The sequence below is a fragment of the Pelodiscus sinensis genome, chromosome 9 (assembly GCF_049634645.1).
Source record: "Pelodiscus sinensis isolate JC-2024 chromosome 9, ASM4963464v1, whole genome shotgun sequence".
Lineage (NCBI taxonomy): Eukaryota > Metazoa > Chordata > Testudines > Trionychidae > Pelodiscus > Pelodiscus sinensis.
In genome coordinates, this window is record NC_134719.1 from 21463884 (window position 1) to 21487830 (window position 23947).

The window sequence follows — 23947 nt, forward strand, 5'->3', positions numbered from 1 at the left end:
TGCAGGTGTAACTTAGTGCTCATAATTAATTTACAGCATTATTGCACAATAAATTGGGAGCACAAAATTGTGTCAGCAAAATTAGAGGCTATTTTAAAACAACAAAAACAACAACAATAACTACTACTACTACTACTCTTTCATAGCCATAGAAATAAAATTTGCTATTTTAGGATCCAATTGTTTACTAAGGCATAATTCCTCTTGGACTCAATGCTATATGTAGTGATCGCAAGAGCCATTTGTGAAAGGTGAAATTAAATGTTCTGATAAAATATTGATACAATATTAGCAACTTATTAATGAAATTCTGTCAGTTAAGATGCAATGTGCCAGCATTTGAAGATGCACCAAAATATAGTTATTGGCACCACTTGTTTTTAAATACATTTGTACTAAATGTATGTCCAGTGCTTCCTATGTTATCAGCTATCTGAGATTTAAAAACATTCTGCAATGAAAGTATCATTGCCAAGTTAGCTGAGACACTACAACCCAAGTGCAAGAATACTATTCCATGGAGTATTGACCAGTAATAAAAAGGGACTGTCAATCTCTCACACATACAGCCTTTTAAATGTTCTGATGTAGAGCAATGAAATAAAAAAGTGCTACATTCACAAGAAGTCTCTTAAGAAAGTTGTGCTGTATTTTGTACTGGAAAAACTTGCTTTTCAAACAAAATTTACACTAGCAGGAAACAAATAAGGGAACTATACCTAAGCAAATCTTGGTTCATTTGTTAAAAAATACCATGTTGTCTAGTTGTGGGCAGAGTTTGGAGCAGTTCCATTCCCCTACTGGAGGTGGAAGAGAAGATATTATTTTTAAACCAAGAGCATCTTTGTCCTCAAATGGAGATACTGTACGCTCAAATTTACATTTTGTCATTTACCAAAACACATTCCAGAATTGTTGAAGAGGAAGAGAGTAGTATTTTATGAAGGCACACCCATGCTGAATTTACAGGGAGTGGGGGAAGCCAAACTGCATAATGCAGTCATATTACAAGGCTCATTCTTGAAACCTGAATATCATGCTAGAAGAAAATCGAGATATGTGTTATATTTTGAAGAAATGTTTTGAAGGCAATATTACTTGATTTTTTTTTAAATAAAAATGCTTTTGAATAAATGTGGATAGAATCTTATCGAAAGAGGGAATGGAATGCTTGTATTGCAGCCTTAAAGAATCACATTTTCACTGCAATATTTTTTTTTGTAAACTACAGTCTGCAACTCAGCAGACCATGACTGAATGGTTTTGAAAACTTGTAGATTACAAACATGAAATCACAATTAATAGCCTCTAAAAGTAATTTCAGAGCTTTCACGTCTTAAAAAAAGGACAATGTGTACTGCTTCACAAGGTAATGCAGCTAATCAAAAAAAAGGAGTAGAATTAAAGTATTTACATAATGAGCAATTCTACAGAAGGCGATCATCCCCATGTAAGCACTGCTGATTATATCCCACGCTGCTTTTAACAAACTCTACCAGATTGGCTCCAGTCATCAGCACTTTCAGAGAATCCTTAAAAGCCTTTGATGGCTCTTTATATTTATTGTAGAATGATGTTCTTCAGGTAGAATATGCTAGTGAAAGAGGATAGTGTCAACACAAGGTACCAGCAGGAGAACAGAACTTCAGCTCCACCGGTAATCCCATACTGGGCTGTACTTGGAGCTGGAAAGAAAAGAATAAACATTAAGTAAATATTTCTGTTGCTCATCCCCAATTCTTTTATTTTATATTAATCATGAAATCTTTGCATTTTTCTTTCTGTCTCAGGCATGCTCAATATGAAACTAGAAGATAACTGGAAAATGTAGCTGGAAGACAGAAAGATGCTACAAAATAAAACTGATCATGTCTATTCTTTCATTTTACCTAGAACAATAAATAATTATAACCACCCACACTTTCAAATGTGGATGCCTAAAATTAGGCATTTGCATCCTCGTGTAGACATCTGAATCAATGACCTAGTATTCAGATATGCTGAAGTTGTGGAAGTCAATGGAAGTTGGGTTGCTCAGCACTGCTGAAGATCAGATCATTGAATCAGGTGCCTAAATTTACATTTACATACATAATGTTAGACATCAAAGTCTGAAATTTATTTCTCGCTCAGAGGACCTATGTTTATTTTCACTCTCTTTAAAAATGATTTTGTTTCACCTTTTCTTAATACTAATATATATTGTCATCCTCCATTTTAACATCTCAGTGAATATTATAGTTATAATGACTACATTCCAAATAGAATAAAAAAATACAATAGTATATTAAAAGGAACAACAATGGAAGAAATAAAAAAAGGTTTTGATACAGTCATGTTTTCTGATTGCTTTCTGGCTACTTTGTTTGGGAATTTAATACATGATTAGCATGAAAGAGAAAACTGGAAAGTGCCCATCTTCTTTTCACAAAATCATAAATATTAGAAATGAAAAAGAACTACAGGCAGTCCCCGGGTTACGTACAAGATAGGGACTGTAGGTTTGTTCTTAAGTTGAATTTGTATGTAAGTTGGAACTGGTACATATTGTAGGGGAAACACTAGCCAAACATTTCTCCAGAGCTCAGTTTTATTCTCCCACACCTCACTTCCCTCAGTCCTTTATTCTCAAGCTGAGGTGTCTGCTGAAAAAAGCCGCTCCACATCTCCCTGGTCTGCTGGGGGGGAGGCGCTAGCTTCGCGTCTCCCTGGTCTGCTGGGGGGAAGCAGCTAGCGCGGGGTTGCCTCACCCCGTTTGTAAGTAGGGATCCGATGTAAGTCGGATCCATGTAACCCGGGGACTGCCTGTATTAAATCGTCCTGGACATCCCTGAGTCTGCAAGCATTTTTCCACTGTATATCCATATTATTTGTACAGTTCTAACTGATACAAAGAGATGGATCTTTTACTTTTCAGATAACACAATATCAAAATTAGTCATTGTACATTATTATTTTAATCCTGGTACAGCATAAAGAAAAATGAGCTCGTCGGAACAAATAATATGAAAACTATGTGATAGCAACCACTACAAAATCTGATTTAATAATCAGTATGGGTTGAATTCTGCCCTCAGATTTGCACCCACCATTGCTGCTGAAATCAATGGAAAATGCATGTGTAACTCTCTATGCAAAATCTGAGCCTTTCCATAAGTGTACAAATACTGACAGGTCTGTGTCTCATAGCTTCATCAGTGCCAAAGTGCAGACCAGATTTTTGTGATATGGGCTTTTACTAGTTTCTAATACAATACAGAGTATGATCTGGATTCTGAATTCTGAATGAAACCAAAGCTCCCAGTCAAGTCAAAGACAGTTTGAATGCATAAGCAGTAAGAGATTGAGCCTTTGGACATATCTGCAATTTGCAAAGCTGAAAAGGAAATTACAGTTTACTAAAAGACTTGTGTTACCTTACATCACATCTTGATACAGTCTCTAACCCAGGAAAACTTCCCTATTTAGGACAACCTTCAAGCATGTGGATTTTAAGTCAATGGATCTTAAGCACTTGAATAAAGTTAAGCTTGCTTAAATGATGTCCTGAATAAGGATGGATTAAAACACGTTCTTAGGTGTTTTCCAAAACCAGGACCATAATTTTTCTCTTATTACCATACGGCCACGGCATCTTATTTTTAATCAAAGCAATGCTAAATTATCCCTTGTTTCAATCAGATGGCATTTCTTTTAAAAGAGAGAAGCAATCTAAGTACGATATCTTGCATTTTGATGTCTACTACTAATTATTCTTTTAGATATGATTATATCCCAGAAATTCAAAATTTGAAGAAGATGACAAAAATGATGATGATGATGATGAAGAAGAAGAAGCAGTATTCTAGGATTGTGCTTGTAGCACTGAAGTAAATTTTCCTCCAGATGTCCACATGTAAATACTCATGTTGTTTTTTTTGTTTTTATAAGTACAATTTATTTGTAACTGAATTCAATAAAATTAAATAAACAAAAATGAGAAGCGATAGTAAAACTGAGAAAATGTCATATTATTAGGTAATACAAGATAGTTTTTTTCTTCTGAAGAATATTTGAAGGTAAGGGCCTTATTCTATGTATTAGACACTATGTGGTATTACAATTTGCTTTTATACAGTTCAAGGCTCTTTGAGTCCCCTGAAACTGAATCTTTACGTTGTCATGATTATTTGTTTTTTCCCGAAGATGTGCCCATTTTCACTGACTCAATCTGTCTTTTAGCTTAATTACTCCTTAGTGATGAAAAAGAAAAAGCCATTTTCATATAGGGGAAAATTAATAATTATTAGTTTACTCAAACATTTCCAGTGCTGTATGTGGGACAGACAGAAAACGTACATTTTTGGCTTTATGATCTTATCTATTTGTGGATTCTGAATGCTTTTGTTGCCTCAAGTCTCATGATATTTAATTAATATATGTGCATAAACACTATTCCTTGGTCTAGCAAAAGGATCTTGGCATCCCAAACCTGGGATTACTGGATAGTTATGAAAAAATAAAGAAAAGTTAATATACTCATTCATTTTTATTTTCTTATGTATTGTTATTTTTCACATCATTAGGAGTGTATATTTAATACTTAGTTTTGGGGAAAGTAATGGAGAATTTACAGTAATAATGTTACAAATCATGAAGTTTCTAAATAGGTTAATGAAAAACATATTGTTTTGAATATTTCATTTGTTTAGTTACTGCCTATTTCCCCTCCACTTCCCTTTAATAGTCCTCCTTACATCCTAATATCTTAGGATCTCCTTACTCACAATGGGTAACACCTTACCTAACAACAGCCTCATTGATTACAACAGGCCTATCTGTAGTGCATACAACATATAGTGTACTATTCAACACGAGACGGACTTGCTGCCTCCTCTTTATCTTTAACACAGTCATCCTATACTAACCATTCCAATGCTTGGCAAGCTACAGTAAGTTTATCTGTAGATTTCTTGTGCGTCTACAAATGTATTGTCAATCTGCTCTTTGCCAGCTTCCTGTACCATTCTATAGATTGTTCTCTTCATTCCATTCACCTTGCTACTCGCACTCAGCATCTTGAAGGTAAATACTCCAAAGTATAAAAGGTCCTGCAGCTTAGCAGGCCTGGGATGGAAATTTCTATCCCTGCTGTACCCAGCTTAGCATAACCTGGGACCCTACAAGCCCAAACAGCAGCTGGGCTTTATCAGCTTTAATCCATGCTTTGAGCTGGGAAACTACTGAGCAGTAAACAAGTTTGACCTCCATCTCAGCTCATGAAAGTAATAAGAATGGTGTTGAGCCAAGTACGTGCACTCCCAATAAACAACTGTAGTATAACTAGTTTAAGAAGTCCCGTGCACATTGAGTCTCTAAAGGGACCTAGACCTTGAAGGGTGCCCCGAATCCCCCTAGCTGGAGCCTACTGGCTGGGAGCGAGGTGACCGGAATGGGACTCCCTGCAGGACTGAAGGGGCGTAAGCATTTCCAAGTGCCTGTTACTTACTCTTTTATACATTACTCTACCTATGCTTATTGGTGCATTACTTTGCAGTAGCTGTGTAACCATCTGGCAGTATTAAGCCTGTAATGGTGTGGTAAGAGTCATAAAAGCAACTATCTGTCTCTAATCGACACTGTCTTGAAGCAAATCCACAACCCTGTTGGGCCCTGTCCCTGTGAGCTAACACATGGGTCCTCCTCCACCAGGGGATACATGGGTCATGCCACTCCAACCAAGAAATGCCAAGAATTATTGAGAAAAATGGAAAGTGAATAATTACAAAATCTATTATTTCTTGGTGTTCTTCCACTTCTGTTACTGACCCTGACAATAGGAACAACCCACCAAATGTTTTTTCCAGATCTGGTGAGTGTTTTTGTCACAGAGCGATCTGGAAAGTTTAGCCTGCCTTAGCATCTATAAGTTTTCCTATATGTACACAAATATTTTTTCTATTTATCTACCAACTTACATTTTAGACCAGTTAGTTTCTGTTATATTTGTTTTAATAGACTGTCTTGCAAATGCAGACATAGCAGAAAACTGATTTGTGTCTCATTACTACTATTGTTTCAGGTATTTTTATTCAGTACTATATCTTGCTAATTTTACTGAATGGCATGTCCTTGGAGATCTTAGACCTGCTAGATCTGGAACATGCTGCAGAGAGTTTTATAATATTCCCAGTAAAATTACTCTTTCACCTTGGTACTATTCTGATGTTAATGTTAATACCAGCATACAGTACTTGGTAAATGGTAAGAAAGTATTTACTGGCAACTGGGAAAACAAATTGCTAATGGAAACATAAGTAACAAAACAGAATAATCTTTTCAACAGAAAGAGAATGCAGAAACCCCTATTATTGTCCTATGTCTAACCCGATTTTCTCCTTCACAAAACATACTTGTAGATCTACACGTCTTCTTAGTATCTAAGACCCATTCATTTTCTGTTTGGTTACAGCCCTTTTGAGATATTGTTGAATTGTCTATACTAGGACAAACCTCCTTTAATTCTAAATTCTGTATTTTTTTCTCTTTTAAGTCTGTGAATTGATGCTAATGAGGAGCAACAGAGGCGTGTACATCATTAAGACTGTATCAGAGATATTATGTGTGGTTATTATAAACATCTGCAACTTAGATAAATGGGTCCAGCAGCTGGAATTATCAAATTCAACTAATGCAATATAACAATTTGATAGCTATACATAAACACGCCACAGAAATAACAAGTCTTATAATGACAGTGATCAATTGGATGGCATTGCCAGGCTATTTCAAATGCAGGAAACAAACTTTTTCTTGAAGTTTCTGAAATATGTAGTAAGTATTCATTTCTCTTCCAGCCATTCAGGCCCTGGTCAACGTCTATTTTTGTCATAGTTAATTTTGTAGCCCTAGGAGCTTATCAATAAACATCAACTTTTGGATGCTTACCTGAACAATGCCTTAAACATTTAAACTTACATGTATATCTAGTCAAGGTTTTTACCTGCTTAAAGCACAGGATTACATAAAATAACCTATAATTCTAAGATCTCAACTATTCAAACATCAGGAAAATAATCTTTGAATAAAAAAGGAGATGACACAAGGCACTACTGTACTTCTCTGCACCTTAATTAGAAATAACTTTCCACAGTATTTTAACTTTCTGGCATGCAGTAATATTGATAAATAGCGGTACTAATGAACATCTACAGTTAGATTATGTAGCTTCATGCTGGTCTAACCCTTAGCATAGGGTTCTGGCCAAAGAAATTCTGCCAAGAATATAGGCGGCAACAGAGACATGGCTACCTCTCCTCCTCTGCTGGGGTGGGGTGTGCTTTATGTGACTGAACAGCCTAAAATCATAGGCAGCACTGGCTGGCAAGAGGCATAGCTGAGATAGTGAAGGATTGCCATTTTTTGTTAGTGCATCTTCTTAGCAGCTTCCATGGCCAAGGACGTTCTGGCAGATCATAGAATCATAGAATCATAGAATAATAGGACTGGAAGGGACCTCGAGAGGTCATCGAGTCCTGCCCCCCGTCCTCAAGGCAGGACCAAGCTCTGTCTACACCATCCCTGACAGATGTCTATCTAACCTGTTCTTAAATATCTCTAGAGAGGGAGATTCCACCACCTCCCTTGGCAATTTATTCCAATATTTGACCACCCTGACAGTTAGGAATTTTTTCCTAATGTCCAATCTAAACCTCCCCTGCTGCACTTTAAGCCCATTACTCCTTGTCCTGTCCTCAGTAACCAAGAGGAACAAATTTTCTCCTTCCTCCTTGTGACACCCTTTTAGATATTTGAAAACCGCTATCATGTCCCCCCTTAATCTTCTTTTTTTCAAACTAAACAAGCCCAGTTCACGAAGCCTGGCTTCATAGGTCATGTTCTCTAAACCTTTAATCATTCTTGTCGCTCTTCTCTGTACCCTTTCCAATTTCTCCACATCTTTCTTGAAATGTGGCGCCCAGAACTGGACACAGTACTCCAGCTGAGGCCTAACTAGTGCAGAGTAGAGCGGCAGAATGACTTCATGAGTTTTGCTTACAACACACCTGTTGATACAACCTAGAATCATATTTGCTTTTTTTGCAACAGCATCACACTGTTGATTCATATTCAACTTGTGATCCACTATGACCCCTAGATCCCTTTCCGCCATGCTCCTTCCTAGACAGTCGCTTCCCATCTTGTATGCATGGAACTGATTGTTCCTTCCTAAGTGGAGCACTTTGCATTTCTCTTTATTAAACCTCATCCTGTTTACCTCTGACCATTTCTCTAACTTGCTAAGGTCATTTTGAATTATGTCCCTATCCTCCAAAGAAGTTGCAACCCCACCCAGTTTGGTATAATCTGCAAACTTAATAAGCGTACTCTTTATCCCAATATCTACATCATTGATGAAGATATTGAACAGTACGGGTCCCAAAACAGACCCTTGCGGAACTCCACTTGCTATCCCTTTCCAGCAGGAGTTAGCACCGTTAACAACAACTCTCTGACTACGGTTATCCAGCCAATTATGCACCCACCTTATCGTGGCCCTATCTAAGTAATATTTGCCTAGTTTATCAATAAGAATATCATGCGAGACGGTATCAAATGCCTTACTAAAGTCTAGGTATATGACATCCACCGCTTCTCCCTTATCCACAAGGCTCGTTATCCTATCAAAGAAAGCTATCAGATTAGTTTGGCATGTCTTGTTCTTCACAAACCCATGCTGGCTATTCCCTATCACTTTATTACCTTCCAAGTATTTGCATATGATTTCCTTAATTACCTGCTCCATTATCTTCCCTGGGACAGACGTTAAACTGACCGGTCTGTAGTTTCCTGGGTTGTTCTTATTCCCCTTTTTATAGATGGGCACAATATTTGCCCTTTTCCAGTCTTCTGGAATCTCCCCTGTCTGCCATGATTTTTCAAAAATCATAGCTAAAGGCTCAGATACCTCCTCTATCAGCTCCTTGAGTATCCTGGGATGCATTTCCTCAGGACCTGGTGACTTGCTGACATCTAACTTTCCTAAGTGATTTTTAACTTGTTCTTTGTGTATCCTATCTTCTAAACTTACCCTCTCTCTGCTTGAATTCACTACGTTAGGCACACCTCCAGACTTCTCGGTGAAGACCGAAACAAAGACGTCATTGAGCATCTCCGCCATTTCCAAGTTTCCTGTTACTGCTTCTCCCTCCTCACTAAGCAGTGGGCCTACCCTGTCCTTGGTCTTCCTTTTGCTTCTAATGTATTTATAAAAGGTCTTCTTGTTTCCCTTTATGCCTGTAGCTAGTTTAATCTCATTTTGTGCCTTTGCCTTTCCAATCTTGCCCCTGCATTCCCGTGTTGCTTGCCTATATTCATCCTTTGTTAGTTGTCCTAGTTTCCATTTTTTATGAGACTCCTTTTTTATTTTGAGATCGTGCAAGATCTCCTTGTTAAGCCAAGCTGGTCTTTTGCCATATTTTCTATCTTTCCTACACAGCGGAATTGTTTGCTTTTGGGCCCTTAACAACGTCCCTTTGAAATACTTCCAACTCTCCTCAGTTGTTTTTCCCTTCAGTCTTGCTTCCCATGGGACCTTACCTACAAGTTCTCTGAGCTTATCAAAATCTGCCTTCCTGAAATCCATTACCTCAATTGTGCTGGTCTCCCTTCTACCTTTCCTTAAGATCATGAACTCTATTATTTCATGATCACTGTCCCCTATACTGTCTTCCACTTTCAAGTTCTCAACTAGTTCCTATTTGTTAAAACCAAATCCAGAACAGCTTCTCCTCTGGTAGCTTTTCAACCTTCTGAAACAGAAAGTTGTCTCCAATGAAGTCCAGAAACTTATTGGATAGCCTGTGCCCCGCTGTGTTAGTTTCCCAACATATGTCTGGATAGTTGAAGTCCCCCATCACCACCAAATCTTGGGCTTTGGATAGTTTTGTTAATTGTTTAAAAAATAAACAATTTTATTTTTTTTAAAGGTAGTATCATTGCTTATCTGTCCTGGGGAAGTAATTTAGACATTTCTGCACCACTTTTGGTGAATCTAGCCCATAATCCTAAATGACAATCCATCACATTTCAAGATTTTCTTTTCATAAATCTGACAGATTTCACAGCAGTTGAATGCCAAAAGCACACACTGAAAATAAACTACACCATACTTAACATTCAATGGTCTTCCGTGAATGAGTACGTTTAAAAAAATCACTCCACTACAACAAACAATACAATTCCAGTCATCCTATGATTGTACCTGGACCCTGTGCTCTTTGATTTACCACTCATCTCAAAGCTGTTTTGGCATTTAAATTTAAGACCTGATTGTGCGGCCCTTTTGCTGAGCAGCACTTACTCATCCAAGCAGTCCCTGCTCAGAATCCAGCCTTTAAATTGTAGATTCTAATTAGTACCAATTTCTGCAGAAACTTTCTGTCAAGCATATAGGTTATTATCCACAATAGCCCCACTGAGCTAACCAGGGGACTGCACGGAGGGATACACCCAAAGAGTCATGAGAAACTGCTCCTCCACCTCTAGGCGTAACATAAGGCATTCTCCATTCCTATTCAACACCTACATGCAACCACAATTACAACTAGCAAGAAGACATGATTCATGTGCCAAGAACACACAGATAACATACAGAAGAAGAACAACTAGTTGATGCTGCATCCATGCAAGTTGGAGTTTACACTGGTTGGTAAAGGGAACTGCTTGGAGGAGTTCCCAGCCATGGTGCACTCTCCTTGTGTTGAAGATACATATTCACTTTTGATTAAATCAGTCCATAATTTAGGAGTACGCTGCTTTCTTCCTTGACACTGAGCTCTCACACAGAGTCTGGGAGTTACACTTTCTAGTATATCTGTTTGGTTTGGTGATTCTATTCAATTCTGACAAATGATGACCTGGCTTCAGTAATTTATGCCTTCATCATCTCCTTGATGGATTATAGTAGCACTGCAATATAAGTAGGCATGAAATCATCAGTCCTTAGGAAAACTCCAGCTAGTGCAGAATGTAACAGCACATCTCTGCAGCAATACAGGCCTACACAAACACATTAAAACTAATCCTCCTCCCTCTACACCAGACACCCACAAAAAAGAGTCAAATTCAAGGTTTCAATCCTCATGTTCAAAGCACTCAATGGACTGGACCCAGAATACCTAGATCTCCTGTAGCTCTGGGACTAGGACTGTGGTCAACAGCTCTGCCCTTGAGGTACCACAGAGCTGTATACAGCAAGGATAAACCTCATTTGTACAGGAGACAGAGATTTCTTGGGAGCCACTCCAAAGCTCTGGAGGAAACTCTGCAACATTCCGGGGTGAGGAACCTTTCTTGGGTCGAGGGCCACACACAAGTGAGAAACAAAGAAAACCCCCAAACCCGCACTGATGTGGCCCTCAACTGAGAAGGATAAAGATACTCCCCACATTCCCCTCGCACACCAGAGCATGGTGGGGGGGCAACATAGTAGATGTTCTGTGCTCCAGCTCTGCAGTGGGATGGGGTGGGGTCTGGAGTGCTAGCACAGACTCCACAGTGCTGGGGGAGAGGGAGCCCTGAGCCTTGAAGGCAGGATCCAGGCAAGCTGGGTGATGCACCTGGTCCCCAGGCCTCAGGTTCCCCATCCATGCTCTACATGTTGTAAAACTGCCTCAAACATCTGGATTCTGCCATTCAGACCTACCCAGAAGAGCTTCCTCTAGCCAGGCAGCATGGCCCCTGCCACAGTGGCCTGGCCCAGGGCAGCAGCTGCCACCTGGACAGCATGGCCCCAGCCTGCCCCATAGAGCAGCCAGTAGCCAGGTTGCTCCCACCTCCTGTCCTGAGCCTTCCCCACCTCCCAACTCCATGCCCTGACTTCTGCATCCCCAATCATTGCCCTGACTCCTGCACTCCCACATCCCCATCACCCTGCCCTGAGTCCCACACATCCCCAATCTCCTACCTTGACTCCTGCACCTTCCCCCTCCCCCCCCAGCCCTCTTCCCTGAAGGGTCCAACAATGCTGGGTAAATGTTTTCATCTAGTCTATACTTCTGGAGTGAAAAATAGGAGAAAAAAAATTACATGATGAATGCTAGTCTCATTGCTTATTGGAGTTCTAGAAGACACTTTTTCTTAGTGTATGCACAACATACCTCAGATGGCATGTGACCAAGATTCATCAACAAATTTGGTCCACTGGCTGGATCACTAACTTCCCTGGCCCAGGTCGAGTCCTGACAGGGAGCACAACTCAGATGCTATGGTAATGAGGATGCTATGAGACTCTGAACAGATGAGAACAGAAGGGTCCCTTCATGAAAGTAAGCTCTGCACTTGGTAGTAACTGCACTTGGATTCACAGATTGAAAGCTCATTTGGGGCATCAGTCTTTTATTTGCTTGTAAAGCACCATTATTACCATATTTATTACCACAGTGCCTAATAACCAATGAAGATGATGTTAGGCCTGTACAAAAATAGAGTCTCTAATAATTTTTTAATCTAAATGGATAAGACAAACACAGAGTAGGGGAAAGGTAGAACACACCAGCAGACTGAATAATATGCTGGCAGCACACGGCATGTTAGTGCCAAGATTTTGTTTTGGTTTTAATGTAGAGCCCATTAGGGAAATGCAAAATAGAAAGAATGGTAAAGGGAGAGATGACATTGAAATGAAGAGGACTGAGGCGTATAGGGTAGGGAAGAAGGGAAGAGCATGAGCGAAGTTGTGAGAGTGGGAGAGGGAGATGATTAGAGCAAACAGCTAATCAATATAGGGCAGAAAAAGTCCAGACAAAACTTCAAAAACATTTTCTGAATGTCCTGAAGTTCTTGCTTTAGCTGCTTCTATCACCTGGAGTCTCTGATTGGCTCCTCCTGCAGTCAGTCCCTCCTCCCACAACGCCACATAGTGGGAAGGATGGGGAATGGACATACAACCTATGTCCTAGTCTTCCAGCGCGTGACTGAGTAGGCTCTTTCCCTGAACATTTCTGTGTCCAGAGAAGATGCTGGGGGGAGAGGAAGAAGGGAGCAGTGACCCCAGCTGGGCCCTCTTTCACTCTCTCCCTTCAGTGCAACTGTCCTTGCTTTGGCTGCTTATACCATGTACACCGGTGGTTCTACATAAATACTATACTGTATAGTAACAATGGTTCTTTCACTAAAAATCACTAAAAACTATAAGGCCTGAAACTATAATACCTGAAAAAAGAGAAGAAATAACATAAATGGAGAATAAAGGAAGACTGAAGGGTTCACTACATTTAGTAGTCTGCTTCGTACTCCTGTCCCGAGAATCTGGAATCTAAGTACATTTTGAACAGCAATAATGAAATATTTCCCTAGTTTCCTTGTAAAGAAATCTGAGACACAGCTGCCACACTCTTGCCTATTTTCAATTCACATCAATCTAATTACATGGAGCACGACAGACATGAACAAAACGTCACTTTTACTTCCTAAGTTTCAGTTAATAAAATAAATATATAAAAAGACAAAATTAAGTCCCAGTCTAGAAATCTTTACTTGCTCAAGAAGCCCTGTAATGGCTAGTTTATTTGCATGCATAAAAACTGCAGGATTGAGCCCTCCCTGTAGGAATAATCTGAAATATTTCTTGGGCAGAAGTGAAAGAGGGTTCTCTTTTACCTTTCTGCCCTTGGATTACAATAGCAGTTTATAGTAAAAGTCAGTATGACAAATCAACCTTTAATTTATTACACAAGTCAAGCTACCAGGATCAAGTGTACTGTAGGTGGTATTTCATCTTATCATATTATAACTGTCTCCCCAGTGCAAAAGACATCTGAACGCTGTGGCTCTATAGACAAGTGGAAAATTATGTAAATCTGATTTCCTTGGTATGAACCAGCACTATCTTTTTAAAGCTTATTAAATCATATCCAGATTGTATAAATACAAAGACACTAGAACACTTGGAATAAAAAAAGAAGATTATATTTTTAGGTAAGTAACTGATAAAATTAATAGTTTCCAAAGCTGACAAATCACATCAATTCAATACTGAAAAAAACAAAACAAATAAACAAACTAACCTCCTCCCTCAGTTGCTAATTAGCAGCTCACTATTTATTTAATTGCTCATTCGTAAGAGACTAAAACAAGATATGGTTTCTATAACTCCTTTTATATCCAGGATATTCCCAAAGTGCTTTAGTGCAGTGACTGTGTAGGCAAACATGTGTAGCGCCCCCTCTCCACCTGGTTACCTTCTTTTAGAGCCAATCTCCTTTCAGGTTCGGATGGATAGGTCTGGGTTCTTCTGGATCCCGCCACCTACTCAATTTTATTCTTTCTGATTGATGTACTTGGCGGTGCCTCCACCCCCCTCACTCCTTCCTAGCAGGGTTGCCAGGGCAGCTTGGGAGGAAAATTCTAGCCCAGGATAATCCCCACGTATTCGTCAGATAGTTGGAGACTCCCAGAAAATAACACAAACACATACACTATAATAAACACAATTATATTAAACAGGAGACAATTATAACAGAACAGGGTAAAACATTATTTTTAGGGTCACCGGTGCCCTGCAACTGTGAAGTTAGTGTCCCGTTGGTACGCGTACTTTGTTGGGGCCCTTGATGACTGTTGACCACACAATCCTTCTCTGCAGTGGTTTAGTAGTGGGGCTGACTAGGTCCAGTACAGCCCAAAGGACTCACAAATGGGAGAAGGCAGCAAATCCCTCCACAGTTTAATAGGCTGCAGGTAATAAAATCCCCAAACAAATTCCCTGACTTACTGACTAAAAATTGGTGCACTCACACACTCCATGAATGAGCCTCAGGTTGAGAGATGACTCAGTCTCTGCAAAGGGGCTGCTCTCTTCTCACAGGGGTCCTCTTCAAGCAGGAACCAGGCTGCTTCGGTCCCAGAATTTCCCCTCACCGTGAAGGGGTGCAGGGCTCAAGATGCAGACCACACAACTGCACCAAAATTCAAAACTATAGCCTCCCAGGCCAGCCTCCAGACCCACACAGCAGGCAGCAGCCCTGAACTTGCTGCTAGAGCCCAGCTGACCATGCAGTGCACTCTCTCACCCAGGGAGCTGGAGAGCCAACTCCGCCTGGCTGGGGAAGCCTCCCAGCAAACTCCACAACTGGGAATCAACAGTGGAGACATAAACCCAGCTGAGGGATCCTGCCTTCAGGTCCCTAGAGGCTAGCTCTCAGGGGGAACCCTGCATGCAGGCCTGGGGCTTACTAGCTCCCACACACTCAGTCCTCCCCTTTTCCTGGCTGGCTCCAGACTCCCCTCAACAATGGTCTCTCCTTCCCCCTGGGAGGGGCATCTCACTCCCCATGGGTTGCCGGGCAGACTCTGGCCCTGGTAGGGAGGGGGAGCCAAGGCAAACTCAGAGTGCCTCTCCCTGAGCTGCCAGCAGACAAAGCCCCGGGAATCCAAGCAATCTCCTTGGGGGTTACACTCTCCCTGTGCGAAAGTTCTTGCCGTCCTCGGCAAGGGTCATTTAACCACAACACAAACATGCAAGGTCCTTTTATTCAGTGTGCGATAGTCCACACACATGCGCACAGTCCCATTTTTCTTCCGCACCACCACAATGGGGGATGCATAGGGGCTACGGGATTCAGAAATTATTCCTGCTTCCAATAGTTCTTGGATATGCTTTCTCACATCCTCAATGTCTGCAGGTGCCAGTCTTCGGGACCTCTCCCTGAAAGGCCTGTCATCTGCCAAACGAATGGTGTGTTCCACGTTAAGGGCACACCCCACATCCCATTCTTCAGTGGAGAACACATTAGGTCTCTCGCTTAACTGCTTTTTTAACCGGTCTTTCCAACTGGGAGATACAGGAGAATCACCAAAATTAAAAAGATCAGGATCCAATGCCTTACAGGGCTTTCTGGCTGCAGCTGCAGGGCTCATAACACTCTCTACTCTATACAATCGTGCCAATACCATTCCTCTCCTGATGGCTATGGGATGGTTGGTTTCATTTCGTATTCTGACCATAATGCCAGCTTCTTCCAGCTGTGGTAAGGACAATAAACCTCTCAGAACCATCAGACCACTAGGGAGGTTATCTCCATCAGAGGACTCCATCATTACTGTATGAGGAAGGCTGCTACTGTGCTTCTCAAGTTTTCCCCTCAAGTCAATCTCACCATGTGGGGGTATGGACAGAACAGCTTTGGATACTCTTACTACTTTCCCTAGAGATTCATCGTCAGAGCTATCATGGTCAGAAGGCATTGTGGATGAGCCCAGGGTCAGTTCTCTCCATGGAGGGCGAACCACATCTGGGGTCTTCTGGCCCAAACGACCACAAAGTGTGGCCAAAGATTGGAACATGTTGCTGTTGGTTCCAATCAATATGGGAATGCCATCAGAATTTTGTGTCTCAGGACAAATCAAAGCCAGAGTATCACAATCCTGGAGACATCCAGCCAGTTCTGCAGGAAAACGTAAAGTCACTAGTACATATCCATCGTATGGGTAACTAGCATTGCTAAGGCCCCATATTGCCAATCCTTCTAGAGGATGGATCTTCACTTGAGGGAGGAATTGCCGATGGAATTCTCTAGTAATGATGGTGACCTGAGATCCACTGTCCAGCAGGGCCCTACAGGGAATCCCTTCTACCATCACATTAACTACCGCTGCTGGGCCTATCAATCCTTCTGGGAATGGGCTCCAGGAAGGCTGTTCATAACACAACTTAGTGGAGCTCTGACTGTAATGGCTCCCAGTATGCTCCATTACTGGGATCCTTGGGAGTTTCCCTGTAGCTTCTTTTTTCGTTGCGCTACCTTCTCTTCATTCCTTGGGTTGTCACACTGGGTGGAAATGTGCCCATCCTCGCCACATCGGTAGCAGAATCTCTTGTTCCTTGGGAGGGTCACCAAGGTTTTCTTTACAGGTTCTCTGTTGGGGTCCCTTCTCCCTGGGTGAAAAGGAGGGTACTTCCTTTCTGTCAAAGTTGGTGGAAGAATATCGCTAGGTGACCCCTGAGGCATCTTACTCGTCATAAATTCAGTGAGCTGTGCTGTCAGGGTTTTGAGCTGTTGATGGAGGTCCTCAGTGGTAGGCAGACAAAGGTCATCCTTCAGTTTCTGAGGACCAACGGTCTGGCTCACTGAGATCTTATTCCTCTCTCTAACCGTTCTCTTTTCCTCCTCCTCCCGGACTTCTCGCAGCAGTTGGTGGAATTCTGGAGGACTGTCCAATCGGTCTGCAAGTTTCAATTTCATAATTAGAAAATCATCATAAATGGCACCTCGTATGACCTGTTCTAGTCGTACTCGGTGTTCCTTGCTCCTTTCAGTGCCTTTACGGCGGATGCACAGTTGAAGGGCTGGTTCCAATCTGTGAAGATAGGAAGATAGTTTTTCACCTGAATGTTGGTAACAGGATCGAAACTGAAAGTAGAGGTCTTCCCCAGTCTCTAGGCTCCCAAAGGCATCCTCCATCGCCGAGAGATAGTCATCAACAGTGGCAGCAGGCTTGCTGGCTTTTAATGCACAGATTACATTCCCTGCAGGTCCTCGCAGGCTTTCTGCCACACGTTTCCTCTTTTCAGCCTCACTACATTGCCATTCCTGCATCACCTGATTTAGTTGATGCCTCCAAGTGTCATAGTCATCTTCCCCTACAGGCACAGGTTTAATGCCTGAAAAGAACTTCAGTTTTCTGTAAGGGCCTGATTCATATGCTGTCTTTATGGACTCCCCTATTGCTTTTCCCATAGCAAAAATTATTTGGTCTGTAGAACTGGAAGGAGGCACAGGACTACTTCCCAAAAGAGTCCTTAATTCAGTCATGGTCTTCCCTTCCTGCATAAGGAAGTTCCCCAATTTGGACTGAAAACCATTAGTTTCAGATGGTGGGGCAGATGGGGAGGGAAAACGTGATTGTGTTTGAATGGTCACCTTCCATCCGTCCTTCTCTCCATCTGGCAGAATTACATGGGGAGTCACTACAGTAGACAGTATAATCTTGCTCTCTACAAGAAGAGATAAAGTAGCTTCCCCTTGTGCTTTCATCTGACTCCGAACCACACAGGTTCCCCATTCTCTGACATTAGCAATCTCATCTTCAATTTGTCTAATTTCCCATTCAGTGGGTACATTAGTGAGCAGAAAGTGGCGTTCAGGGTCAGCTCCCTCCAGCTCACACCAAGCTATAAGCCTTTTCTGATAATCCATACTGGGAATTTACTTAATATCCCAGGAAGACAGCAGGAGTGTATATAAGGTATGAGTTTAAAAGACGGGATCCCAGCGGTGCCTCCAATGTAGCGCCCCCTCTCCACCTGGTTACCTTCTTTTAGAGCCAATCTCCTTTCAGGTTCGGATGGATAGGTCTGGGTTCTTCTGGATCCCGCCACCTACTCAATTTTATTCTTTCTGATTGATGTACTTGGCGGTGCCTCCACCCCCCTCACTCCTTCCTAGCAGGGTTGCCAGGGCAGCTTGGGAGGAAAATTCTAGCCCAGGATAATCCCCACGTATTCGTCAGATAGTTGGAGACTCCCAGAAAATAACACAAACACATACACTATAATAAACACAATTATATTAAACAGGAGACAATTATAACAGAACAGGGTAAAACATTATTTTTAGGGTCACCGGTGCCCTGCAACTGTGAAGTTAGTGTCCCGTTGGTACGCGTACTTTGTTGGGGCCCTTGATGACTGTTGACCACACAATCCTTCTCTGCAGTGGTTTAGTAGTGGGGCTGACTAGGTCCAGTACAGCCCAAAGGACTCACAAATGGGAGAAGGCAGCAAATCCCTCCACAGTTTAATAGGCTGCAGGTAATAAAATCCCCAAACAAATTCCCTGACTTACTGACTAAAAATTGGTGCACTCACACACTCCATGAATGAGCCTCAGGTTGAGAGATGACTCAGTCTCTGCAAAGGGGCTGCTCTCTTCTCACAGGGGTCCTCTTCAAGCAGGAACCAGGCTGCTTCGGTCCCAGAATTTCCCCTCACCGTGAAGGGGTGCAGGGCTCAAGATGCAGACCACACAACTGCACCAAAATTCAAAACTATAGCCTCCCAGGCCAGCCTCCAGACCCACACAGCAGGCAGCAGCCCTGAACTTGCTGCTAGAGCCCAGCTGACCATGCAGTGCACTCTCTCACCCAGGGAGCTGGAGAGCCAACTCCGCCTGGCTGGGGAAGCCTCCCAGCAAACTCCACAACTGGGAATCAACAGTGGAGACATAAACCCAGCTGAGGGATCCTGCCTTCAGGTCCCTAGAGGCTAGCTCTCAGGGGGAACCCTGCATGCAGGCCTGGGGCTTACTAGCTCCCACACACTCAGTCCTCCCCTTTTCCTGGCTGGCTCCAGACTCCCCTCAACAATGGTCTCTCCTTCCCCCTGGGAGGGGCATCTCACTCCCCATGGGTTGCCGGGCAGACTCTGGCCCTGGTAGGGAGGGGGAGCCAAGGCAAACTCAGAGTGCCTCTCCCTGAGCTGCCAGCAGACAAAGCCCCGGGAATCCAAGCAATCTCCTTGGGGGTTACACATGCAAGTAATATGTCCAGAAATAACATCTTAAACAAAACTTTGAAAACTAAGATGGCTACGTCTAGACTGGCATGATTTTCTGCAAAAGTTTTTAATGGAAAAGTTTTCTGTTAAAAGCATTTGCGGAAAAAGCATCTAGATTGGCACAGATGCTTTTCTGCAAAAGCACTTTTTGCGGAAAAGCGTCCGAGCCAATCTAGACATGCTTTTCTGCAAAAAAGCCCCGATCGCCATTTTCGCGATCGGGGCTTTTTTGCGCAAAACAAATCTGAGCTGTCTACACTGGCCCTTTTGCGCATAGTATTTCCGCAAGAAGCACTGATTTCTTACATGAGATCGTCAGTGTTCTTGCGGAAATTCAAGTGGCCAGTTTAGACACAGCCAGATGTGTTTTACTGCAGCAGAGAAAAGCTGCACAAGTTTAGGTTCTTGAATTAATTTAGGGTTGATTGTAGCTTTGAGTTCTCATCTGGTAAAATGAGACTGAAACAGAACTGAATGAAAGGAAATGAAGGCTCAAAAGTAACCTACAGGATACAATATCAACAAATGTGACTTTTTATAGATATAACATACCTACGGACTTAAGATATCATTTCAACTAACTAGTTATGGTGCAGTTAATATGGCAGTTAAAACAAAGCATCACCTGAATTTACCTTATGATAAATATCTTCATTTGCCTAAAACATCTTTGAACATCGACATCATCTGCTGAAGTAGACTCAACTCTGGGAATAATGGGCCCATTTCATATCTTGCGTAACTATGATTTCAGAGGCCTCTCCCAAGAGATAAATCTATCTCAACGTCAGTTATTTGTTACAACTTCTGAAAACCCAACAGGAGAAAAACCTGAATGAATCCAGTTCACACTCAGGATTTCTTTTGCTGGCTTGACCCATGCTGCTGAGTATGACACAGTAGCTCAAACTCACTGGGAGCCTCTACTTTGTCATAGGCCCGCAGTCTCCTGTTATGGCCCCAAGTGAGTGGTTTCAAGACAGCCATGAAAAACAATGATTCAGTGCCTTAACAGGGCAGTTTCTGTTGGCAAGGCTTCTTTGGAGCTGAATTTTGTTATGTGCACCAAGGCATGTGTGGATGTGCACTACCAATAGAAATACATGCTGCCAGCTGTGGGCATTCTGTTACTCAGCTGGGCAACATTTGAATCTCTCCTGGGTGTCTGCCCAAGCACACAACTTACAGGGAACACTGCTCCCCACCCCCAAACATGCCAAATACCTTCTCTAGCACCACAGCTTTCCTTGCAAATAGGGAGCTGGGACGAATCTTTTTTCTTTAGGGTCTACAGACCAATGTTCCTGCTAAGGTGTGCACCTACACAGCCACACACAAACATTTTTTCCCCCACCCACCTCCTCTGGAGAGTCACGCAGAAGCATTTGTGCAGCAGGCAGCTGCTCTGGTGGGTGGGGCCGGCTGAGATGGTGTGGTGAGGAGAGCTGCTGGGGCAGGTAGCCAGGAGCAGCCGCAGCCATGTGGCAGTGGGGGGGCGGGGGAGGAGGAGAGATTGCTCCAGTGGCCGAGGCTGCCACGTGGCCGGGAGGTGGGGGGGACGGCAGGGCCTGTTCTGGAGGCTGGGTCCAGAAACTGGACCTACCGCATAGGGGGATGTCTACTATGGCAGCCAGGAACAGGACTCGCCACATGCTGGGGATGGGGGGGAGGGGGAATGTCTGCTCTGGCAGCCAGCAACATGTGTGTGTTAATAAATTGAGCACCATGGTGGCACACATTCAAACCAGCGCACATGACCTCAATATTGGTGCACAAGCCAAAACTCACTCCGCTCATGGTTGGAAAATCTTAGCAGGAACACTGCTACAGACTGTTAACTAGACAGATGTTTGACTCTCACATTCAGGGAGCAACAGAAAGACAAGAGCTATTCAGAGTCAAATAACAAGTTGCAATCTGATTCTTCCTGAGCAAACAAGTTGCTTTTATTGAAGAAAAAAAGTTAACAATTTTCACTGCAATAGTTGGTAATTTTGCACAAAATTGCAATTTTTCTTCACAAATCACTCTGATTGGAATGAGAAATGGAAATACTATTGAAATATAATTTTTAAGAAGGATCAAAAGTTAGAGAAGACAAACTTATTAATATATTACTCTTCCAATAGTCAGTGGATCTCTCAGCAAATGCTTGTATTTAACTAAAACAGCATGGGGCTTGCTGAATAAATCTGCTTGTGTTTGCAGTCTGGGTATAACCGTCAGGATAACGTATCCTCAGTGAAAATTTAGCTAGTAGAAACAGGATTGGAAATAATCAGGTGCCCAACTGCTGGAGCATCCTGGAACAAGCATGATCTCTTGAGGAATGATGTATACTGAGTTATCTACTTGAATGTGCTACCATCTGGTAAGTGTATTCTGCACCGGTGCGTCCTCTCCTTGCCTTGACTTGTAGAAATCACCTGCTGTTTCAAGATCAGCTGTTATCTTTGAAACACATTTACAAGCAGTGGCCCATCCCTCAGTCTTGGTACCAAATAAATAGCACCAATTATAGTGACGCAGCAGAGACCGTCTTCTGCAGTGATTATTGTGGAGACACTTTCATTCTAGGCACATCGTAAAACCCAACTTTTTGAAAACAGCTGGAAGTTTCTCAGACTTATTCTAACCCCCAAGACGAGTTTTTTGGTAAAATTCCATGATAAAATTCTGTCTGAGTTGAGTATGGGAAAAAATACTTTTTTCTATGAATTAATGAAATATGTTAAAGATTTTTTGGGGGGAATGGAGTTTTGCTTTGCATACTTAATCTTAAAAATTCAAATGTGCTATGGACTTAATAGCCACTATTAAGGCCACTCATCTGGTATGAGAAATTGTTTTGAAAGAATAAGTGAAATATTTCCCCTCCCCAACATTATTTTCTTGGTAAGGGTGGGCAAGCAGGTTTTTGTGCTCAGGTTGGTAAATTTTGCATTACCATTTGTACAGCTGCCTTTAATATGTGAGGTAATTTAGTTTATAAATAGCATTTTAATTTTTGAAAATATTGTGGAATCAACAGGACATAAGAGTGTCCACTAAATGTTAAACAATGAACTAAGTTGCTAGATACAGATACATATATCTAGACCTTTGCTCAGGGAAATATTCAAAGGTGCATATAGGATTGGGCATGCAAGTAACTCCATGAATTTATTTGAATTTTGGATTATCTATCTATCTATCTATCTATCTATCTATCTATCTATCTATCTATCTATCTATCTATCTATCTATCTATCTATCTATCTATCTATCTATCGCCTTAATAAAAGCACTGAGTCCAGAAGTTCTGTCATGTCTCTATAGACAGATGGTGAGCATGGTACAAGAGGCTAGAGTAGATTAAGCCTCCCCAAGCAGACAGCCCATTGCCTTTGGAATGTGCCACTGCTGCAAGGGTGTCTGTGCTATGGCCCCATCTGTGCTCCACCCTGAGGCCCTGCTCCCATTTGTCTTCTTCCGTTGAAGTCCCACCTTCACTACGCCTCTTCCAAGCCCTACTCTGCCCACATGGGGCCTCTGGGTAGGGGTGAGGAGGTGCATGTGAGTGGTGAGTGAGCAACTAGGTACATGGGAGGGAGTCTTGGGGGAAGCGTGAAAGAGGTGCAAATGGCTGGCGGAGTTCTGTGTGTGTGTGGGGGGGGGGGGGGGGGGACGGGACTGAAGAGGCAAAAGCAGCAGGAGGGAGCCTCAAGGGAGGGAGTGAAGAATTGCAAGGCATGGGGCTAGAGTTCCCGGGAGAAGACATGTGAGAGGTGGGTAGATGGACCTTGGGGAAAGAGGGAGGGGTACATGGGGGAGGAGGCACAGTGGGGCTGGAAGTGGATTGTGGACAGGGATTTGGGGATAGAGTCCAAGCGGGGTTCGCCTCAAGACAGGACCATGTTTCAGTTTAGGCACATCCAGATTTCCCAAATGGAGGAGTCACATGTTGCCCATGGTGGTTAGGTATAGCTTTTGGCCTTAAAAGCATTATTTCTGTCTTTCTGTAGCCTCAGCACTGAAATGTGTCACATTCAGAATGGAATGGAAATGCAGGGACAGATAATCTGGTCTACTCTGCTCTGTTCGGTGGTTTTCCTGTGCAGTCCATGGACTTCCCTGGATATAGAGAGTCTACATTGGCTAGACTTGCAGCTAGCTCTCCTGACTGCACTCACAGACTTCTCTGTTAACACACCCTCTACCTTCTTCTGCTCCACGGGACTATGTCTCTCAGGGTATGTCTACACTACAGCACTAACTCGAACTAACTTAATTCGAATTACAGGAAGTCCCCGGGTTACATCAATCCGACTTACGTCAGATCCCTAGTTATGAACGGGGGAGGGGTGGGCGCAGCTAGTGCGGGGTGCCCGGAGGCCGCAGCCCGGCGCAGGGCCGGGTGTTTAACGGCGG

General features: G+C 42.5%; 1 protein-coding gene across 2 annotated transcripts in view; it reads right to left on the reverse strand.

Moving 5' to 3' along the window:
• Positions 1–627: 627 nt before the first annotated feature.
• Positions 628–23947, reverse strand: part of NEGR1 (neuronal growth regulator 1) — a 694269-nt gene continuing 670949 nt past the window's right edge. For both annotated transcript variants that reach the window (XM_006121060.4, XM_006121061.4), the window contains one exon: positions 628–1685. In XM_006121060.4, the coding sequence (XP_006121122.1) occupies positions 1561–1685 (125 nt within the window). In that variant the 3' untranslated portion in view covers positions 628–1560. The remainder of the gene's footprint in view (positions 1686–23947) is intronic.